Source organism: Vigna angularis, chromosome 8, assembly GCF_016808095.1.
Source record: "Vigna angularis cultivar LongXiaoDou No.4 chromosome 8, ASM1680809v1, whole genome shotgun sequence".
NCBI classification, from domain to species: domain Eukaryota; kingdom Viridiplantae; phylum Streptophyta; class Magnoliopsida; order Fabales; family Fabaceae; genus Vigna; species Vigna angularis.
The window spans coordinates 12,599,261-12,623,288 of NC_068977.1; the positions used below are offsets into that span (position 1 = coordinate 12,599,261).

Sequence of the window (24,028 nt, forward strand, 5' to 3'; positions counted from 1 at the left end):
GTTCTTAGCTCAAAAAGGATGTCTTAGGACCCACAACTTTAAATGTTTATTATCTCCTGAATCAAATATTTGTCTATAGTAATCATAAAAAATAATTTAAATTAATTTTAGTACCATAAGACAATTATATCTAAAGAGAACAACACTAGAAGGCCTTCTTGTAGTTTGGATAACATTTTCATGAAAAATTAGAAAATCCATGTGTTGGTGTCCACTTTGAGTTAATTGTAACCTAGATAACGTTAACTCAAAGTGTGACTTTGAGAAATCTAATGAGGAGTTTAAAATAATGAAGGATGAAGGTGAAATTGAAACATTTTCAAAGGAAAAGTTCGGAACAAAGAATGAAGACTTAATAATAAATGGAGAAAAGTTCAAGAATTGAAAAACTCCCTTAATCACCTTTGTTTCAATTAATATTCAGGGAGTGGAAGATAGTTGTAGTAACATTCCTCCTTTAACAAGATTTTGTTTCCTCTCTTTCTCTTCTCTAATATACTTTTTTTTCTCACATTCTCTTCTCTTTTTTATTCATTATGTTTCTTTCCTCCTTCTCTTTCTTTCTTCTATCTTGCACCTCTTTCTTTTTACTCTAGTCTTCCTTTCTCTTTCTTTCATATTCAACTCTCTTAGCTCCTTTCTCTTTCTTTTATATTCAACTCTCTTACCTCCTTCCTCTTTTTCTTTCTTTTTAAACTCTCTTAATTGCTCATCCCTCCTTTCTTTTATTTCTCTTCTTCTTTCTACACTTAAGAACTTTTTCACTTTTTCTTCAAACTCATCTTTTCTACAAAAAAGCCCATACACATTTTTAATGAATGATTTTCCTCATTTAAAGAGTTCTCTCATCTCACATATTAGTTCTTGGTTTCTCTCAAATGAAGGAGAAACAAATTTTCTTCTCATGCATGGTCTTAAATCATACTAATCTCTAATTGGGGATTTTCTACCTTTCTCAACACTAGATTCCCTATGACTCCACCATTCACTTGCATGTCCTACAAACCTAGAAATGCATAAATTAAGTATATGATATTTACTAACAAAGAATGGATGAAGCTCGTCAGTTTTTCTCTCCCCATAGTTAAGTATGATAATGCACTTATGTCCTCACCAAAGGAATATCACTCTTAACCTTATCCTTGCCATAAGAGTAAAGAAAATATTCACGAAGTCGGTAAAGGATAAAGAAAACTTGCCCAAAGTTGGCAGCAAGATGGAAACATCAAAACTGAAGCCTACTCGAAGTCGACAAAGTGAAACTTGTCCGAAGTCATCAGTGTCAAAACAAAGCCTACCTAAAGAGGACAACACTAAGTAGAAATTGTCTAAAGTCGACAAAGGACTATTCTAAAGTAGTAACTTAATGAGCACAACTAAATGGCCAGGCCTCGAGGCCAATCTACTAAGGAGCTCCGCCAAATGGCCTACTTACTTAAAGAGCATGACCAAAGGACCAGGCCTTGAGGCCAATTTACTAAAGAGCTCGGTTGAATGACCTACTTCCTTAAAGAGAATGATAAAATGGTCAGGCGTTGAGGCCAATATACAAAAAGCTCGGTTGAATGAGTTATGTAGTTAAGAGTTCGGTCAAATGACCTATATAACTTAAAAGCTTGGCCACATGGTTAGGCCTCAAGGCTAATTTACTAAAGAGCTTGGTCGGATGGCCTATATACTTAAGAGCATGGCTGAATGGTTAGGCCTCGAGGCCAATTTACTAAAGAACTCGACCGAATGGCCTACGTATTTGTGAGCTTGGTCGAATGCCTTATATACTTAATAAAGATCACCCACGAGGCCAAATTATTTAAAAAGTTTAGCTAGATGAACCGTTTAAAGAGTCCGATTGGATTAGCCATTTAAAGAGCTCACCCTCAAAGCCAATCCACTTGCAAACTCGAACAAATGACCAAATGATGTAAGAACTTGGCCTCGAGGCCAATCCACTTGCAAACGTCGTCGAATAGCCAAATCAATTATGAGTTCGACCAATGTCCAATCCACACAAGTCAGCTCAAACTTGACTAAAGACCTGATATAACTTCATACACATACACCAAACCAAACTCTCCAATGTACATACCCAGTTCAAATAAGTTAAGGGACATATCCTATCAAAAGTCCGTTATTACAATCTCGATAGTTTTGTTATATTTAAAATAATCATTAAATGTGACTTTTAATAGTCTATCTCCACACATATATATTCCGAGATCCATGCTTATTCATTCGAAAGAGACAATGAAACTTATACTTACCATTTTATCCATACAAATATTATTCTCTTATTGATTTAAATGTTAAGGAATTTTTTTAGGTGAATTTCTCTTACTTCTCGATATTCGAGTACACACATCCAAATTCTTTCAATTCAATCACACGTTGCTATGTGTAAGAAAACTATTACCTAAATCTAATAAAAACGGCTCTAATTAACACACTGATAATGTTAGTTTGATAGCTATAATTTTAATAGTAGCTGATATTCTGTTACTTACTCCCTAACTAAGAATTAGGATATTGTCCTTCTTATTTAATCACATTAATCTACTACTTTTTGCCATTTATTTCCTTTTCTTATTTTTTTTAATAATACTCAGTTAAATAAGATAATATTATTTTTTGGAATTCTAAACATGGAAGAAAATCTGATAACTATTTTCGTGAAACTATTCTTCCTTTTCTATAAAAGAAATTATTTTAAACATTTTAGAGGACCTTGTAAGCGTTTCTAGATTTTGAAAATCTAGATTGAATAATTAAATTTAAGTTTACTAAGTTTGATTGCTTAAAATTATTATAAATATTTTTCTTCAAATTTTAAATTTTAAAAAATCAAAAATGTTATTCAAATCCAACAAGGTAAGAGTTGAATAAGTAAATTTCATTTATTATAGTTATTAAAAAAATTAAATTTTAAAAAATGTTAGAAATATTTTAAAAATATTTATAAATGCTTTTTTGTATTAAATTTTTACTTTAAAATTGTAGACTAGTTATTAAAAAGTTATTATAAATTCATTCTTAAAATATTACAAAATAATACAAATTCCTTTTTCAAATAGTTGGGGTTACCTAATTAAATTGAGCTTTACTACTTTTTTTTATCATTTAAAAACTGTTATAAATAAATTTTTTAAATATTAATAGGAATTGAATTAATAACTATAACTATTTATTATTAATTTGAAAATATGAAAATTCCAAAATTTGATTCTCATATTAACTATAGTTTAATTTAATAATATAAATTTGTTTATATATTATTCTATCCAGATTAAAAAACCAGTCTTTAAAAAATATCTCTATTTTTGCGCGGTTCAGAATATTTTTATTTTAGCACATATCCCGGATAAGCGAAAATCCTAAAATTATATTTATTTACTTATTGTAAAGGAAAAAAAAGTCACAAGGTTTTATCTGACCTTTTATATATATATATATATATATATATATATATATAATCTGAAAGATAACGAGGACACGTACCTCGAATTTTGGCGGTTGAGAAGCTTTTCTTTCATTTTTTACTTTCTTCTGTTTCTGCTGCTGCGAAACGAAGAAAGAGCGAAACACTTAAGCAAGCAAGAGTGCGTTGTGTGTTTGCGATGCCAGGTGGAGCCGCCGTCTGCTCTGGTCACCGTTTTCTGTGCCTTGTTGTTCCGCATTCAAGTCGTCCACGACTGAGCAACCCGACTCGCTTGCGGCCGGTTTCGGTTCAGCTCCGATCCATATTTGTGTCGAATGCCGATACCAAGCTCTTCGGTTCCAAACTGAGTCTCATTCCCAGAGCTGTTGATTCTTCTACGGCACAACCTTCCGTTGTTTCGGACGATGACTTCTCCGTTTCTAAGGTTGGTCTTTTCGTTCCTCGCTCGAACCCGGTTTTCTTTCTCTTATCTTAATCAGTGAACGGACCGAAGTAGACCGGTCTAGGTTTATGATGAGTTTGGAACAGCTTGTCTATTTACTGTTTATCTCCGCTAATTTTGTGATACAAGCCTATGCCCGGCAAATTGGACGAGTTTGTTCTACGTGTACATAAATAAAAAATGAATCTTTTTATAAGCCTAATTATGCAAGTTACATTTTTAAAAGTTTTACTTAAGATTTTTTTTCCTTGTTGAGTTATAAATTCACGGACAGACTAATTTCAAATTTTCTTTTTGTGAAAAAATAACTTATTCATAATTAAAATATTTAAGCAACTAGATCTTTTTTATTTATTGTTCATTATATAAATAACTTATTCAATTCTGTAAATGTTTAAAAGAACTTATATATAGAGGTAATGACATGTTCATAGACTATTTATTCCTCTTTACGACAAATTGACAAAATAACTTAAACTTATAACAAAAGAATTTAACCTTATTTCCTCATCACTTATAGAAATACTTCTGCGTAAGTGCTTACTTCAATGATAAGTACTTATTTAATAAGCACTTAATTAAGTTGTCTAATCAAATACACCCAAAATATGCCAAATTTAAGATTTTTTATCCTGTGACAAAAAAGTAATTACAAAAGTGTTTTGTTATTTTTACTTCCTTTCCTATTTTCAACGATTTATATGAATTAGGAAAGATGTATGGGAAAGTAATGAACAAAGTATAAATAGTGTGCCATAGTTGTAAGTATTTGTTAAAAACAAGAAAGAACAACAAAAAGGGATTTAATCAAGCCGATTAACATAAAGAATTTTCTCCCATTATGGATAAGGATTATGGGGTCCTCTAGTTACTCTACAAGTTGCTATTTGCTTTATCCAGCAATCTTCTCTTTTTGTCAGTTTAACTATACCAGATGCATAATAAATGAACTATACTTCATCTTGAGTGGGAATAAATACAATTAGTAGTACATAGTTCACGAGAGAAGTTCAGATCTCGGTATTTTTGGGCTTTACTTTTTACATGAGTACCTTTTGAAGCATTAACAGTAGTGTTTGGTTAGAGAATCAGAAAAAGAAGTATTGAGTTATTGGTGATGTATACTATTGTGTGAATTCAATGGATTTACACAAATTCCAAGTGTGATCTCCTCCTATCTGTCTAATGACAAATTATATATGGCAGTGAATTGGTTGTTTACTGTTGCTTGTTTTGGTCATGTCACTCACCTCAGGTTTCTCATTCACTGGTATATATGATTATTATTACCAGCAGCATAAAGTTTTATAACTAGTTGGGTAGGGTTATTTATTCTAAGGATACTGTTTAATTGTTGCAGGTTTCTTTTGGTGTGGTTGGTCTAGGTGTTGGACTCTCACTCTTGTCGTGAGTATTATTTTCTTTTTTCAACTTCTTCATTTATTTTATACAATACATTAAGTGTTTTTGTTTATTGTGCTGGCCTTTTTGTTACACGCAGCTATGGTTTTGGGGCATATTTTAATCTTTTCCCTGGATCTGAATGGTCAGCTATAATGTTAACATATGGCTTTCCTCTTGCAATTATTGGAATGGCGCTGAAGGTGAAGAAAGTTTTACCAATGTGAATAAATTTAGAACATGAATGTTCATAGTAATAAAGTTGTGCAAAAAGAGTCATGTTAGGAGTTCCCTTTCCTAACTTTCTTGTCATTACTTCATAGTTCTATTTGCATATTTGTGTTAGTGGATGCTCCCGTGATTTGCATACTCTTCATATTATTCATACTTTATCATTGGCCATCTCCCCTTTGCAGTATGCAGAACTCAAGCCAGTCCCATGCATCACATATTCAAATGCTCAAAGCTTGCAGGAAAAATGTGCAACTCCAATTCTTAAACAGGTGACATCATCCTATATTCATACCTACTACCCAACTTGTGAACCACATTTACGCAAGGACTGATTGAGGATCTTTAGGGTTAGAACCTTGAAGGAAATTTCAAAAAGTAATAAAAAAAAAATGGGATCAAAATTTTCAAAACATCAATATCTCATGATACAGAACTTCGATTGGGGTGTTTCCAAAACGACATGAAAGTTCAGGTTCTGAACTTCAAATTAGACTAAGAAACACTCAATTTGGACACTAGAACGGAAGTTATGCATAAGAGATAAAACTGGACAGAAACATGAAAGGAGGAAGGAAAGAATCACTCTTTCCAAAAAGGCAACACAAAAAGGATGTGACAGTCCTTTGATACAGCCAAAGATTCTTGAATCACTCAAGAATTTAGGAGAACCACTCTCACTAAGATAGAAGAGATAAAACCCTAATTTTTCTATATAAACTTCACTTGTATCTTTGATGAAAATGGTTAAGTTTGTAAGGGCTGGTGACTAAAATTCCCAATTGGACTCTTATTACAACTTGAAAATAAAACCAAACTAACGCCCATTAATTGATTAACTCAAAACATAATTTGGTCAGCCAACTTTACAAAGGATTGGGCCATTATTTAAACAAACTAATAACTTAAAAGGAAAAAACAACAGCCAAGTGGTTTTCAGTCTTCCTTAGCTGGGCCATGATACAATTAACCACCTTGGTCTTTTTTTCTTGAACCTTGGGCTTGTATTCCATTAATATGGACAACACTTGTTGAAGAGCTTCTTTTGTTTTTCTTGCTCTGGCCCTTGTCATAGGTCCTCCAAGTCCTTCAAGTGGATCCTTTCCCTTGCTCATGGTCACATCCCCATCATTCTCTCTCTTGAGAAGGATTTGTCATCAAATTTGATTCTCCATCTACTTCAAAAAGAGAAAGTCAGACACATTAAAGGTAGAACTAACATTATACTCACTGGGTAGATCAATTTTGTAGACATTGTCATTGATTCTTTTAAGAACTTGAAATGGACCATTTGAAGCTTTGATTTCCTTTGTTCCGGAAACTGTTCCTTTCTCATGTTCACCCAAACCAATCCCCAGGTTGGAAAACAACCTTTCTTCTACCTTTGTTAGCTTGCCTTGCATAGCTCTTATTTTTCTTTTCAATTTGAGCCTTCACTTGCTCATCCAACTTCTTCACATACTCAACTTTAGCCTGTGCTTCTTTATGCTTAAACATAGAAATGTTAGGCAAAGGCAGCAAATCAAGGGAAGTCAAAGGGTTAAATCCATACACAATCTCAAAAGGTGAAAAGTTAGTTGTGTTAGTATTGTGGAGCTTAATTTAGTCTCACATTGCTTAATACTGTGAGATGTTGTTCTCTCTTTAGCTATATAAGCAACCTTTGTAAAGCTTGAGACACACACCAAAATATAAATATACTTTCTAGTGTAGTCATGGACGTAGGCATTTGTACGGTGAACCAGGTTAAATTCTTGTTTCCTTTATTTTCTCTTTTCTCTTTTATTGTCTTGTTCCTAACAACTGGTATCAGGAGCCAATTTCTTAGTATGATCTGTGGTTGCAACTTTGTCTGATCTTCCACATTAGAAAATTTTTTGTTTTCTTTTTGTTTGGAATCTAGGTTTAGAGAAGTCGTGGGAGATTTTTTCAAAAGCAGCGGGAGCAATGGCAATGGAAGAAGGAAACTGACAACATTGCTACAACTACCTCCATCAATGATTACCAAGCATACATTACCATTAACTAAACATCTTGTATGAAAAATGTTCTCCCTTTGAAATGCATCCTTATCAATTATAATAATTAGTTTTAAATTATAATAATTAGTTTTTATTAGCTAGCTTTTGTATATCTGCTTTCCCTTTATTTAGGCTAACTGTTAGTGCTAAATTGGTGGAGTTTGTTCCCTTGACTCTTTCCAATTTACGTTATCAATTTGTATATTTATACTACTGTAACCCAATGATAAAATTAGTTCAAAACGTTTTTCCATATGGTATCAGACTAATACACGACCCTCTTCTTCCTTTTTTTTTCTTCTTCAACACAGGACGTTGCTCCTTCCTTTCTTTTTTCCTCCCATGGCCAACAACAACTCTTCATCTATTAGCAACCCTCATGAGCCATCAAAACCCTTCACTTGCATCACCCTCAGCAGTGTCACCAAGCTTCTTCCCTCCAATTACCTCACCTAGAAACTTCAAGTTGAAGCTCTCCTTGATGGCTATGATCTTCTCAAATATCCAGATGGATCCTTTCCTGCGCCGGCGACAACGGTCTCCACTACCATTGAATCTCCGGTGACAACTCCGAATCCTGCTTATCAAACCTGGCGTCGACATGACCGTCTTATATACGGTGCTCTCCTCGCCACTCTCTCCCCTGAAGTGGCATCCCTAGTGTCTCAAACAACGATATCACATGATCTCTGGACTCTTCTCCAGCGAACCTATGCCAAGGCATCCCGCAGCCACCTCAAGCAGTTAAAGGAGCGTATCCACACAGCGTCCAGAGGTACCCAATCCATCACCACCTACATGCATTCTCTGAAGCAAACTGCAGATCTCCTTACCTCACTTGGCCCTCCTGTCTCCGTTGAAGACATGACCGGCCATGTCTTGCGTGGCCTCGACGACGACTACAGAGCTGTCATTGACGGCGTCAATGCAAGGGATGCTGCAATTCTTTTTGATGACCTCCTCGAGAAGCTTCTCATTCAAGAACTCTCCCTTGTTGCTGCTCAACGGCAGGCCAGAGATAGAGTCCATCCACACATGAGCCGTTATGGGTTGTTTGACCCGTTTGCAAGGTTTTGAATTTGAAGCTTCTCAAGGAGGTCATCAAAAAGAATTGCAGTGTCCCTTGCATTGACGCCGTCAATGACAACTCTGTAGCCGTCGTCGAGGCCATGCAAGACATGGTCAGTCATGTCTTCAATGGAGACAGGAGAGCCAAGTGAGGCAAGGAGATCTGCAGTTTGCTTCAGAGAATGCATGTAGGTGGTGATGGATGGGTACCTTTGGACGCCGAGACGCTCCTTTAATTGCTTGAGGTGGCTGCGGGATGCCTTGGCCTAGGTGAGAAGAGTCCTGAGATCATGTGATGTCGTTGTTTGAGACACCAGGGGTGCCACTTCAGGGGAGAGAGTGGTGAGGAGAGCACTGTATATAAGACGGTCTTGTCGACGCCAGGTTTGATAAGTAGGATTCGGAGTTGTCACCGGAGGTTGAACGGTGGTGAAGACCGTCGTCGCCGGTTGCACCGGCGAACCCATCTGGATATTTGAGAAGATCATAGCCATCAAGGAGAGCTTCAACTTGAAGTTTCCAGGTGAGGTAATTGGAGGGAAGAAGCTTGGTGACATTGTAAGGGTGATGCAAGTGAAGGGTTTTGATGGCTCATGAGGGTTGCTAATAGATGAAGAGTTGTCGTTGGCCATGGGAGGCAAAAAGAAAGGAAGGAGCGGCGTCTTGTGTTGAAGAAGAAAAAGAAAAGGAAGAAGAGGATCGTGTATTAGTCTGATACCATATGTGAAAACGTTTTGAATTAATTTTATCAATTATAATAATTGATAATCCTTAGCCTTCACTTGACTTCCCAACATCCTCCTAATCATGTACAACTCTCCTTCATTAGCTTTCACTTCTTCATCACTATCCTCTTCCTCTCCACGACTATCATCAAATTGGCTTGTGTACTCCCCATTATCCTTAAGAAGAATGATCTTCTTGGTAAGACACTCATAGGCATAATGTCCTATTCCCAAACATTTCACTTCTCTAGTCCTCTTTGGTGGATGTTTAGGTTTCTTTTGAGGTGTTTTTCCTTGGTTAGATAGCGCTGTATTACTAGAGGAGGCAATACCATCTTTCTTTACTCTATCTCTCCAGTTTGAAGAATTAAAATTGGTAGAACTCTTTCTTATTTATACTTTTTTGTTTAATTTGTTCTACCTGTATGGCCTTATGCAAAAGATCCTCCATCTCCACAAACTTTTGCAACTCAACAACATCTCTAATATCATGATTTAATCCATTAAGGAAATGAGCCATAGTTACCTTAGGATCTTCTTCAATTTTGGCTTGGATGATAAGAATCTCCATCACCTTATAATATTCCTCCACTCCCTTGCTTCCTGAGATAATATCTGAAGTTTCAATTTTAAGTCCTTATGGAAGCTAGAAGGTACATACCGCTTCCTCATGACCCTTTTCATTTTAGCCCAAGTGTCACCATAGGTTCCTCATCTCTAATCCTCTCTCTCTACAACTTGCTCCAGTAAATTAAAGCATATTCAGAAAATTCAGTCGTTGCAAGCCTTACCTTTTGCTCCTCACTATAATTATTACAAGAAAATATATGCTCGATTTTGAGCTCTCACTCTAAGTAAGATTCATGATCACTCCTACCCTTGAAAGGTGGTACATTCAATTTTACTCCTTCTATTCTTCCCTCGTTCCTATTTGGCCTTCCTCCTCCTGGTGGAGTTTTATTCTCTAGTTGATCCAACCTATCATGGAACTCATCTTGTTGCTTCATCAACCTCTCCAAATGTTGATATAATGTACCAATTTGCATCTGAATATCATTCCTTTCTACCATGATTAACAAACAGATCAAGGTAACAAGAGCAAAATATATATATGTGGTGTTTGAAAATTTTCTCACCCACTTAAGTGTTTGCACTCAACAGATTGGCTTTTACTATGATGAAACTCTCTTGCCTTTTACCATCAAATTCTCTTTGGGTTCTTTGGAAATTCAAGAGATTATGGCCACAGCAAAGAACAATCCTCCAATACGTGCACGATAAAGCTAAGTCAACAAAGAAGAAGACAAGGTTAACACAAAAGACAAAAGAAATGATGTGAACCACATTTACAAAAGAACTGATTGAGGATCTTTAGGGTTAGAACTTTGAAGGAAATTTCAAAAATTAGTAAAGAAAAATGGGGATTAGAATTTTCAAAATGTCAATATCTCGAGCTACAAAATTTTGATTGGGGTGTTTCCAAAACGTTGTGAAAATTCACGTTCTGAACTTCAAATTAGGCTCAAGAACACTCAATTTGGACACATAGAATGAAAGTTATGGATAAGAGATAAAACTGGAAAGCAACATGAAAGGAGGAAGGAGGGAAAGAATCACTCTTTTCAAAAAGGCAACACATAAAGGATGTGAAAGTCCTTTGATACAATCAAAGATTCTTGAATCACTCAAGAACTTAGGAGAATCTAATAGAATTATGAAGGTTTATGTTGGAAAAAACATAGAAGTTAATAAGAGGTGGTTAGGGTAGTTAGGAGGAGTTTTAATTAGCAGTTAGGCGGTTTTATCTTTTACGGGGGGGCTTGTCTAGGAGGGGGTTGCTGAGTGTTTTGTCGCAGAACTGGGTCTATCTTGTGTAGAAGGGAATGTCTTCCCTTGGAAGTTGTTGATTGTTTTCTGTATTTTCAATTCAACAAAACGCTGCCTTACTTTGAGGAGTCATATCTATGTCCGTTTTTGCTTAATCTGATATAGAATTTAGGTTTCTTGTTACTAAGAAACCTAATAGAATCACTCTTACTAAGATAGAAGAGATAAAATCCTAATTTTTCTGCATAAACTTCACTTGTATCTTTGATGAAAATGGTTAAGTTTATAAGGGCTGATGACTAAAAAAATTGCTAATTGGATCCTTATTACAACTTGAAAATAAAACCAAACTAAAGCCCATTAATTGATTAATCCAAAACATAATTTGGTCAGCTAATTTTACGAAGGATTGGGCCATTATTTAAACAAACTAATAACTTAAAAGAAAAAATCAGCAACCAAGTGGTTTTTAGTCTTCCTTCACTTAACCACCTTGGTCTTTTTTCCTTGAACCTTGGGCTGTATTCCATTAATATGGACAACACTCGTTAAGAGCTTCCTTTGCTTTCTTTGTTTTGGCCCTTGTCAGAGGTCTTCCAAGTCCTTCAAGTGGATCCTTTCCCTTGCTCATGGTCACGTCCCATCAATCCTACATTCATACTTACTACCCAACTTGGTGTTAAATCCACAATGCCTAACACCTTTCTTTTAAACTAGTTATCTGAGAGAAATCAAGATTAGGCAATCAAAGGAAGCACATTATGTCTTGTCCAGGTTTTAGTAATTTATATCAAGGATTAAAATTGTCAATTATGGTATTTTTCTTTGTTCCATTTTGTAATTGCTCAGGTGAAATAGTCATTTTTTATGTAAAATTATAGGCACTATAATTAATTGGTTGACATGCACAAGTGAAGTGATTTATAACCATTAAGCTGGCATAAGTAAAGTGTGGATTAATTTGATGTTGCAAGATTTAAACCAAATTGTCCTATGGTTTTGGCCACTTCTAAACTTGTGTGAATTAAATAACTCCTTCAAGATTTGTAATTTTGTGAAGTTAGGCAAACAAAGTTCTACTATGATAATCCGACAATCCTTCATATTGACTCCAATCTAGTGTTTTATGAGAGAACCAAACTATATTCTCATTTTGTTAGGAAGAGATTCTTGTTCAATAAACTTAGTACTAAATTCGTTAGCTCCAATAATTAGCTTGCAAACATTCTAACCATTTCTTTGAGAGGACTTAGAATTCAATTTTATGTTCCAGTTTGAGGGACTTTTATATGATTGTTATTATTTGTACAACTTTAATAAAGTTGCTTCGTGGCTGTATTTAGCTTAAGCGTTAAGGGTCATAGGCTATGGCTTCTTTCCTTTGATTGTTCTTGTTCCCACCTTTTCTATACCTGCACATATTTATAAATGGAATACATCAGCTGAGGCAATACTCACTGATTTTTGCCATTCTTTAAATTGAAATGTTTTAAATACTTGACGTAGCATGTGACTTCTTGGGCTTTCACAGGTGAAGAGTGATGTCACCAGGTATCGCTATGGAGATGAGCAACATTTGGACGAGGCATTGAAACGGATATTCCAGTACGGCCAAGTATGTTATTTGGATGAGCAACATTTGTATATTTTCGATTTCTCTGTTTTCTTATTTTGAGGAGTTAAATGAAACATAAAAGTCACACTTTTCCTCTTCTCTACTTGTGTTTGAAATGAGAACCCACTTCCAAGCCTTATGTGGAAAAACCCAAGTCCCACATTATTAGGAAAAAAGAAACTGTGAATCGAATGCCTTTTACAAGTGATGAGGTTTGTTTACAGTAACAATATATACTACATAAGCTCATCAAACAAATGAAAACATATATAATGTGGAATAACGAGTTAGTATAATGCTGACTAATTTTACCCCTAAATTCAGGGGAGATATATTTCCTGTAACAGTTGTGACTAAAAAGAACTAATTTTACTCCTAAAACTCAGGAGACATATTTCCTATAATGCATGATTTTGATTATCCAAGATAATCAACACTCCCCATCAATCTGCATGATAGATATCTGTCACATCCAGATTGGATCTCAGACTTTCGTAGGTGTGCCTTGGAAAAGCTTTAGTTAGGATTTTGTAGTTTGGCTGCATGATGTATTTAATCAATCTTTATGATACTATGATTAATCTTTTCCTATATGAAGTGTCGAAAAATTTCCACTTGCTTTCTTCTATCATGGTGGATTGGGTATTTGGAAATGCTAGTGGCAGCCTTGTTGTCACATGGTTTAGTCTCATCGTGTAATATGTGGGAATCTTGCAAACATGATTCACACTATATTTTTCATCACAGCAAAAACATAGTTACCTCATTTTTGAAGCTTTGATTGCATCAACCTTTTAAAGTTGTCTCTGTTGTGGCCGTCATAGTTACCTCATTATTGCACTTGTTGGTACCAAATTGGGAAAAAGATTTTGTTTCTGCCAATAAATTGTGTGGTGCTGAATACTTGCTGCCATTGGTCTTGGAGCTGCGGTTATCCATTCCTTTTTTCCTCTTTGAATAAGAAAACTCCTACTCCCTCCTGTGTCTCTAATCCCTATTGTATCCTTTATTGCTGCATAATCCTCTTGTGTGACTAAGTTTGTGAATTCTGGCTTGGAAACTGGGGACAGATCCCAGACTGCTGGAGAATTGCAGAATGTCCATTCTGCATACAAATTAAATGGAAAATATTATATTAAATGGTCTCAACTCATTAAAACCATTCTGAAAGAAAGGTAAGGTCTGTCACTTGACTAATTATGCACCAACTCCCACTTCCATCGAGAAAACGATCTGTATGCGACCCTTTGCACTCTAATTCTTTGAAAAACACATGGAACACCTCATTCATTTTCACATAGGCCTGCAGCAGGGTACTGTTACTTAGCTCATGAGAGGACTTGTCAAATTGTACAGCATATGCAGCAAGTAGCCACCCTCTTAATGCATCTTCACCTATAGCATCTTGCTCTAATACCATATCAATGCACCTATTATCACCATTTGTAGCATTTCACTACTAATCTCAAAGTGTTTTTTACGTGGGGTGAGCACCTCTATTTATTACCAAATAACCCTAGAGGTGTCTCACAAAAGTAGAAGCAAAATCCTAAAAACCTCAACTTTGCTAACTTGGATAAGAAGGCTAAAATCCTTTCCATTAGAAGAAGGACATGTAACCACTACTATGGAAAACTCCTCTCCATTAGTAGGACATATGGCCACTACTCTCCCCAAAGGAAGAAGACCAACACCCTTAGCTTGTCTCCCAAGGTGGTCTGGGTGGATGTCGACTAAAAGTCAACTTACAAGAGGCGCTACATATGGGTCAACATGAGAGTTGACTTGTATTGACCCATGTTGACCTAAACCCTACACTACTTGGCCTATAATACAAGGTCCAAAAAGGAAATCCTCTACTACTTGGTCCATGATACAAGGCTAAAAACATTCCTACTTTACTAGGTGTGCTCCAAAATGGCCCAAGAAAATAAGAGTTTGGCCTCACCTTTCAAAGATTACTCTATCTCTTCTTAAATGTGCTTCGCCATGCTTCTCGTGATTGGTTCCTTGGCTAGGGGTTTGCCATCACTTCTAACCTAAACCACTGATGGTTTATAAGAAAATGTTATCTGAATGTTGTGTCAAATGTAGAAATTTACAAAATCAAATACAATAAATTATTGTGTAATAAGACGGAATCAATGATCCTAATTGGGTAATGACTGACAAATCTGTAACAGCTAATGACTAATTAATTCTAACATAAAGTAATCTACAATGACATCAAATTATAATTCTATTTTGCTTTTAGTAATGTCCAAGAAAAATGTTTCTTAATTTGGATTTGCAGAATGCTTTCATATATTATGTTTTATGAATTTTTATAATATTTTGATATGTATCTCACACATATCTTTTCTTATATATTTTAGAATAATTGTATCACTTAGTAAATACATATTGTACCTGATACATGTATCAAATTCATGCATCAAATAAGCCTTTATTGCATGTGGGACTTGATCTTTCTTCTTCTGCAGCCTGTAATATGTTCTTCAGTTCCAAGATATAATTTTATCTGCTTTTTGTTCCAGGGAGGAGGAATACCAAGGAGAAGTGCTCCTGTTCTACAGTTGATTCGAGAAGAAGTATGCATGTCAATTTTACATTTATTCAGCAATCAGTACTATTATTTAAGTCTTGTTATTAACATTTTTGTTCATATTACATACAACATCCTTTGCAAATGCAGGAAAAGTAAATAATAGCATATATCTCATTTTACTTCGAAAGAATTTTGTAGAACGTGTTAACTTATAGTACTAGTTCAGTTCTCTTACTCTTACACATTCACTACTGTCCATACCTCTATATTTTATGAACTGTTTTAAATACAGCATGTTTCCTAGTTTTATCATTCTATATTTATCTAATTTTAAGTTTCATTTATATTCTTTTGTCTTCCTTGACTTCATTTGTTCTATCATTCTCTTTGTATATCATGGAGTCTTTTTTGCATCTTAAGCCGTTAACCTCCATCCTCATTCCCCTACCCACATGGCCACCTCAGCACTCTGAGTACCCTTTCCTAAGATTCATTTTGATTAAACTCAAGCACCCTTACCATGAGATTCAACTAAATTTCTGTGTCTCAGTATTTTTGTTTGTTGGGAGTATAAAAGCTACAGGTAATTCTTTCATTAGTTCACTTCTAGCTATGTGCATTTGGATTGGCCTTGAAAGTATATTTTATACCACTTGAAATTTAGTAACTTAAAGCCAAAATGGGATTTTTTGAATTCTTTTCATTTGTACACATTTGGTGCTTGTGCTATCTTTTTTATTAACTGCTCCATCTTTTATTGAACGTATTTATTATTTTAAATGTTCAAGAACTTTCTGTGAACGAGTACTGCCAATAGACAAGCTCTACCCTCCAGCAGCTATTCTTTGTTCCGAGATTGGGTCCCGTCAATATTTTTTTTTCATTTAAGTAGAATGGCCTACCTAAGCCACTTTGGTTGCTCAAGCTTTCATCATTAGTAAAAAACCTTCTAGTCTAATATTCTTTAATATTTGGGGATTCCGAAAGGAATTTTAGTTGCTCAAGCTTTCTGTATTATTATTAGCGCAGCAAGCTTACTATTTACAGGATCCTTTTTTTCATTAGACTCTCGTTTCCCTTATTAATTCTGTCTCGTGATGTGGTTATATCTTAGGTCACACAAGATGGTAAATACTGTCTGGTTTTGGTTTTTGAGGCCAAGACTCTCCAGTTGTCAGATTTTGAAAAAAGACAGGTATTCCGTTATGTTTCCTGGAGTTATATTTTAATTATATAAATAGTGTATTAATTTTTTCGCATGTTTGTGAAGATGATGGGACTCTTTGGATCTTGGAGAGAGCATAAGTTCTAGAATTAGATAACTCGTGTGGTCTTTTCCTTGTAATTTATTTGTCAGGGAGGTCGGATAGTTTGAAAACACTCAGAAGAGAAAATAGAAATAGAAGAATCAAAGAACAGAAATCCCAGAACCTAAATCTCACTGCCCCAAATTAATTTGACGTGTGGGATTTAGAATTATACTTGTGATCTTCTTGAGAGCTAGTGTCCTGCATTCTCTTAAAATTTATATATTTTAATACGTATTAACAATGGAACTTATAATATTTTGCATATATTGATATTATTTGTTGCGTTATATTAGATATATACTATGTAAGCACCGTCGAGCCAGTTCAAATAAATGACCCTGTCAATTTATAGTTGCATAGTAAGAAAAACTGATCCCAATCTGAGATACGGACCAGTGGGAAATATTGGGTAAACCAGAAGATTTGGCTAGAGACAGATATAGTGATGGCTAGTTAAACATTCTATAATACGAAGAATAGTTATGAACCCTATAGACCATTTTGCATGAGGTGATGAAGAGAGGGATCCAATTGATAAAATATAAAAAAGGAAACCTCAACTCCTTGGGGTTTATGCTGCACTTAAGTCCAAAATTGCATGGAAGTTAAAGCAATTTTCAAGAGATAAAATGTACTTTTCATTGCAGGTTATCCCTGTGCTATTCATAATCATACCATATTATAGACTGACAAAATGCTGTAATTTAACTTTGGCGTACTACTGCTGTTGGAATTTAATTAATCCAATTCATATTCTCTGCAATTCTTAAATCCTCTAGGGTTTTGATATCAAAAGATATTGGTGCTAACTATTTCTCAATCTTCAATTGTTTAGGCCAAATTTGCTTCCTTCTTTGGGCCAGGAATTATAGCTGAAATTGGTGAGTGTGAAAATTCAAACTTTGCTTGTGTGCTAAATTGCCGGTACTTAAAATTAGTCTCCAAATGAGACTATAATGTGCTAGTATTTAAAATTGCTAAACTGCTTGTATGCTAATCTTCATTTGGTCGCTACAGTGGATGCATTTTAATTTCTAGTCTCTAAATGAGAAAATTGTAAATTTTAGTCCCTGCACATGCATAGAGATTAGGTTTTAGTCCAAGTCATTGACATTGTTATTAATGAGGCTGACAATGTTTGCGTACACTGCTACAAAACATTATTGGATTGTAAAACTGCTATAAAAATTCAGACTGTATAAACTTGCTACAGATAGTTTTCTATGTTTTCTATACCTTTTCAGAAAATTTTGTAACAGTGTTAGTAGCAGAAACAGCATTTAACCGTGGTAACAATAGGGACCAAAATTTCTATTCATGTGTAGGTTCCAAAACATAATATTCTTGTATAAAGACGAAAACTTAAAATGAGGAAAACTATAGAAACTTAGTTAATTGTTTAATCTATTAAAATACAAAGTGAGTGACAATGTGTAGAAAGACTAAATGCATTCTGACATAATAACTGGGTGCAGGTAAGGGCGAAAAAGACTTATATGAGGTTCGACTTATCTCCGATACAGACCCCAATGCTTTACCTTCATGATGTTCTGAACCATTTGATTCTCTTCCTTGTCTCATGGTTTTAGTCAATTACAGGACTTAGGTCCTGTACAATATGTAAAAATGTTATGTTCAAGAGTACTGAGTTATTATTGTATCAAGTGTAAATTTTGACGTTTAAATAAAATAGCAATTTGAAAGTGCCTGGTCAGTGAATATCACATTATTTATGCTGGCAATTTGGTAATGGCATTTTCTTCTCGCAATCAGTAATTTTTTCTCTCGCCCTATTATACCGATGTATTTCTGTAATAGCTAAAATAAACTATTAGTTAGAGAGGATGGGTTGAATAGGTTTAAATATAACTTCTGAAAAATTTATGCAATTATGTCTATATTAGATGTTGATAGAGCATTGTGTAATGGCTTTATAAAGGAGTTTACAAATCATTTCAAAAAAGTGTTTTATGAGGGTTAAAAACATAAGTACTCATGAAATAGAAAGAGAAAACGAATAATTTATTTTTACATTTGTTTACCTTTTAACTTTGAGTTATGTATACTTCTCTAAATGACAAAGAAGTTATAATAAATTTACTATTTTATATATATATATATATATATATATATATATATATATATATATATATATATATATATATATATATATATATATATATAATAGTTGAATATACCATATCTTTTTTCTTTCATATTCAAAATTCTTGTAAGTTTGAATATATCCATATGCAAAAGTTGTACAGGTCTATTTGAAACACGATTTTGAATTCAAAAGAACTTTTTAATTGTTTTCCCTTCAGACATACTTGAAAAAAAATATGGGTTTTCTTTTTTTTTAAGAAAGATTAACAATTCTATAACGAGATTTTTCTTTCAAGGTTTTGAAATATATTTTAACTTTAAATTCCCTAAATTTGTGTCATATTTAATAAAGGCTGCAAAATTGATGAAGAGATTAAATGAGACAGAAATTTGGAAAAGAACAACACCATGAATCGATCTATCTCTCTCCATTATATAACTGTAGTAATAGTTTATCTTTTTTTTTTTCTCTAGCAAAGTTTGAAGTGAGTGAAAAAGATGTTATCCTTTGTTTGGCTCTCTTTCTCTCTCTGAGTTTTCTTCCTTAACCATGAAAAGCACCCTCGACCTTGCTGGCAAACTTTGTCTTCTTCATCTTTCTTCACATTCTCATTCACTTCTCTCACAGTGTCCCATTTTTCCTCTTTATCCTTCTTCTCTTCCATCTGCATCCACGTGCATTTGCATCTCACGTCATTTTCAATGTTTCTATCTTTATTCCTTTCAATATTTCATCAATCATTTTTATCTGAGTAATGGTATCATGACATATTTTTACATTTATTTCACACAAAACACAAAAATGAAATGATCATAAAAATGTAAATTTTTATATTTTTTCAGAAAAGAAAAAAGTAAGAGTAGTACCAAATGAATATAAAAAATTGAAGTATATAAAAAATTCATTTTTCTTTTTATTTTCAAATCTACAACCCACACCATTATATTTTTAATATATGTCAATATATTTTTACTATCATGGATGCGTAAGGATGTCAATATAATATATTTCAAATTAGTGGAAAACTATAAAGGGAAAATGATAGCTAGAAGATTTAGCAAAATTTCAAATTATTGTAATGTAATTTCGTGGTGATAATTTGTTTATGATGAAAAGTTGGAAAAGCTGTATAAAATGTTTTAGGTGGCAGAAATGGTGACCAGAAAAGTTATACAAAGTATGGCCAACGTACTTCAGAGAAGGACACTTTGGGAACCACCACATACATTATCCTTAATTAAGGTACATACTACCCTACCAATTTGGAACTTATCTCACAAAAGTACTCTCTACCTGAACTGTACATAAAATTAGTTTTTCTCTTTAATTTACATATTTACTTTATATTTTAATTAAAGTATACTCGTTTTTCTTCTTATTTTATTTCATTCAATATTTTTTTTTAATTTTTCTTTAAATTCTCACATAGTTTAAGATTGAGATGCCAGTGTATATATATATTATTCCTTAATTAATTAAAAGACTTTATAAAGATAAAGTTGGGACAAAATTGAATCAAACTCCAAATATATAATATCTCAAATGCTGTGATATTTCTATACATCCAAAAACAAGATATCGCATAATATTTCAGACTGAAAAATATTATCTACATATTTCCTTTAATTTCATAAGAATGTCTTTTAAGTCATATTCGAACCCCAATCAAGATAACATTTTAAATATAATAATCTTAAGAATGACTAACGATTTAAATAAATTTACACAAAAAGATTAGTTGTGTATGAGAAATTATTTTATGTATTTTTTTTTCTAAAAATAATTATAGTAAATATTGGAACAAATGAATATATTGTATAAAATATGTTATGTGTGCTATAATTGTCAAAAAGGGATTATTTGATACACTTATATCCATTTTATCCACCTATTGGTCGATTGAGTTTGACTCACTTCATATTTAATAATTATTAGATCTTAAACAACTAATACAACATTTTTTGGAAGTTCAATTCTTCATATTTACTTTTTGGGTCCACCTAATCCCCATGCATTTAAAAGAGATAAAAAAAATCGAAAGAGGTAAGAAAATGAAGTACATTTAGTTCCCCAATCAAACTCAAAACCCCGGTTTTACACTATACAAGAGAAAAAGAAGTAAGAAACAAAAGAGATTTAAATTAAGAATATATATATATATATATTTCTCTGCTTATTAATTAATAAAAAAAGAAAAATTCGTATATTAAATGCCATTTATGGCTTTATAATATAGTAAAATATTTTTTTACTATGGTAAGAGCCCCACTATCTCTTAGATTTTGACACAGTTGATAAAAGATCCTTCTAATACCATTTTTAATGTGTGATATTAGAATAATTTTCTATAATGTAAAGAAGTTTTAAAAATTATATAAATATTTTTTCTAATTTATCAGAATTTAGTTTTTCCTAATTTACTTTCGGTTATTAACTGTAGTCCTTCTTACATGCTTAATATATTAATAATTTTAAGAGAAAGGGTTCTGTAAATAAGAGAGAAGTAGAAGTTTAGGTATAGAGAGAGGAAAGAAGAATGAAGGGAGGAAAAGTTGAGTGGCATGTAGTCATGAAGCAGAAAGAGGGACCAATCTCTATGTACTATATTGCCCCCACATTTCCCATTGGAAGATTGTAATCTTCTCTTATCTTCAAAATCCCACCCTTGTTGGCCTACCTTTCTCCTTCCTAATTTATTCTCTTCCATTTTTATTTCTAACTTTTCAAATTCCTCATAACTACTCCACCTTTAATCAATGTTGCAATAAATCTATTATAGGCTTCAGATGAATATGATTAACTTCTTATCAATGATTATTTACTTTATATTTACTCATGGGCTTAATTTGAGAATGAAGCAAAAGTTGCAACACTATCAATATTAGAGTCTTCAAATGTTTAATAATAAAATTATTAGATCGCATTAATTATTCTTGAAATTGTACAAATAATTTTTACTTTTTTACTATTTGCAATATTCTTTTTACTTAGGCTGTGAAAATGTTATAACTGATTAATGTAACTTTGTTAAGAAAAAATATACCTTTTATATTATCTTATCACATTTCTTCAAGTCTATGTCCATGAAAATGAGCTAATACTATATATATATATATATATATATATATATATATATATATATATATATATAGCATTTATAGGACGAAAGTATACACAGTTTAAGCCAACAATTTATGAAATTCACAGCGAAGATTTAAGATTTGTAAGAAAAAGGAAACAATTTTACTAAAAAAAAAGATTACTATAAACAAGGACATGAAACATATATTTTAAAATTTTCACCTTTTGAATGTTGGTATTTTTGTTTCCAATCAAGGGCATTTATTAAATGTTAAGAGTCATAACTGAAATATACGAGATTCCGACCAACTCTCAGAGAAGTAAAGAGTTAGAAAAAGGAGATGATATTTGAACAATTTTTTTAATAATTTTTTTATAATAAATTATGTTATTATTTTATTAGTATTTATATTTAAAATGCATCAATCACAAATTATCATATTATAAAAGAAAAAATTGTTAAAAAAACATTTTTTTTAGAAAAAAAATGCAGCACGTACCTGTTTCTCAGTAACAGTTTTGGTACTTGAATTTAGTGAGTTGTGAGATAACTTTGTGATGGATGGAGTAATATCAGTGATGGGGTTGGTTGAACTAAGATAAGGTGTACTTTGAGTAGCTGCATCTCTTGTCATTCCCTCTTTTCCCTTTTCTGAACAAAGACATAGCAAGAATAATTTTTTGTGTTAAAACTGTCATGAAGTAAACTGCAAAAGGAAACAACAGAGAACAGAAGAAGATGGTTAATTGAAGTGTATGTGAACCTGGAATGTGAAATTGAAGAGCTACTTCTTCTTGTATGCAATTGTTGAAAGTTGATGATGGCTTTGTCTGCATGTGTCTTGAGGAATAGACTAGTGGAGCAGACATGGTGGTTCTGTTTGTTGCTGAGTTTCTGAATGATCTTCCACTGAGAGTTTTAGCAGATAAACACTCCATTGGTACCTCCCCTGAAAAGGGGTTGCATATGTATTTTTCTGCTTCATTCCACTTTGAATTCAAGGCAAAACCTTCTGGTGACAGGCACTCCCAACTTTTATAGGCTGATCTTGCTTGCAATGCTGCAGTGGATCACCATGCAATCGGTTGAAAATATTCAACTAATATTATAAACCCTCTATTTGATAAGCATGAATTCAGATTCTCTGGTACCTTTTAGAGCAGTGGTGAAAGAGTAGGTTGAAGGGTCTATTTCATCTGTGAAAAAAATTAGGAGAAATGAACAAGATATTTCATGAAGTGATATTGAATAGGAGTAAACAAGAAATGTACCTTTGAAAGGGTATCCAGGTGAAGAAGCAGTGCTAGAAATGGTTATGTTTGATCTAAAAGATCTTGTGTCTTCTCTAAAGCTTCTTATATATGATGCTGAGTACCTTCTGGATTTGCTGTTCTCTCTGCTGATTCTAGCTTTTGCTCCCCATTCTGTGAAATTGAAATCTGAATCATCATCGTCTTGCTTCTTGGAACTATAAGATGGCTGCATTTCCACAGTGGAGGCCATGAATGAGTGAGGATTGTTCTAAAGTTAATTCAAAAGTGGATGCAGATATATGACATGACTATAAAAAGAGCTTGAGAGTTCAGAAGATGGTTGCATGTGGCTTTTGTACTTGATCTGTCTCCAGCACAATTTGCTCTTTCTTTCACCTTTAGAATCTGAAATCTACAACTACATGGCTCAAATGTATTTCAGTGTTACAACTCTATGTTTACTTTTATCTTTTTTTGGTGTCTGCATTAAATTCCTAGTACTACTGCAACAGTAACTTCCTTATTCTTTGACCCAACTGGTACAGGGTGAGGTTCTTTTAATCTTCCTACTTTATCAATGTACACAAAAAACACCATTGGATTCATACGCTTCTCTGTTCAGGAAAGACAAAGTATAAATTTGTCTACATTTTCCTTCTACTTCCATTAAATAGGTTGCTGCAATAGTTCATCTTACAAAATTCCATCACTTTAGACAATTTTAGAACAAAAGTTTATCGTTTCTTGTAGCCAGGGGTAACAAGGTTGGGTGGACTAACTCTTGTAACAATTTCAAGTTAAAAGTTTTTTTTTTTTAGTTTTTAAAATCTTATATTTGAATATAATAATTAAAGAAAATGTAAAGATTAATGATATATTATTTATTAGTTATTATAAGTAAATAAGAAAGTATATTATTAAAAAGATATTAAAATGAACCCTAAAATATAATTAATGTGTAATAT

At 33.3% G+C, this 24,028-nt stretch overlaps 2 protein-coding genes across 3 annotated transcripts; one reads left to right on the plus strand and one right to left on the minus strand.

Annotated features, from left to right (window-relative positions):
* Positions 1-3,479: 3,479 nt before the first annotated feature.
* On the plus strand, positions 3,480-18,324 carry LOC108344417 (uncharacterized; the record flags this gene model as incomplete). The annotated part of the gene is made up of 9 exons (XM_017582862.2): positions 3,480-3,857; positions 5,236-5,282; positions 5,377-5,479; positions 5,693-5,779; positions 12,680-12,763; positions 15,301-15,354; positions 16,426-16,506; positions 17,457-17,502; positions 18,097-18,324. Coding segments are annotated over 9 exons (951 nt in total), but the record flags the coding sequence as incomplete, so codon positions are not given.
* An 812-nt stretch (positions 18,325-19,136) lies between these two features.
* LOC108344796 (uncharacterized) lies at positions 19,137-23,682 on the minus strand. Of its 2 annotated transcripts, none has more exons than XM_017583295.2 (5): positions 23,082-23,680; positions 22,962-23,006; positions 22,574-22,870; positions 22,310-22,461; positions 19,137-19,392 (listed from the first exon to the last, which is right to left on the minus strand). In XM_017583295.2, exons 1-5 carry the CDS (start codon positions 23,311-23,313, stop codon positions 19,198-19,200), a joined length of 921 nt encoding a protein of 306 aa, XP_017438784.1. In that variant the 5' UTR covers positions 23,314-23,680; the 3' UTR covers positions 19,137-19,197. The 2 variants fall into 2 exon arrangements, with proteins under 2 accessions (XP_017438784.1, XP_017438785.1); XM_017583296.2 differs by having other exon boundaries at positions 19,308-19,447; positions 23,082-23,682.
* Between the last annotated feature and the right edge of the window lie 346 nt (positions 23,683-24,028).

Coding starts and splice junctions, on each gene's coding strand:
- LOC108344796 (XM_017583295.2), bottom strand. CDS start 23,313: ATGGCCTCCACTGTGGAAATGCAGCCATCTTATAGTTCCAAGAAGCAA. Junction 23,007..23,081: donor ACCTGGATACCCTTTCAAAG/GTACATTTCTTG, acceptor TTTTTTTCACAG/ATGAAATAGACCCTTCAACC. Junction 22,871..22,961: donor TTTCACCACTGCTCTAAAAG/GTACCAGAGAAT, acceptor GATCCACTGCAG/CATTGCAAGCAAGATCAGCC.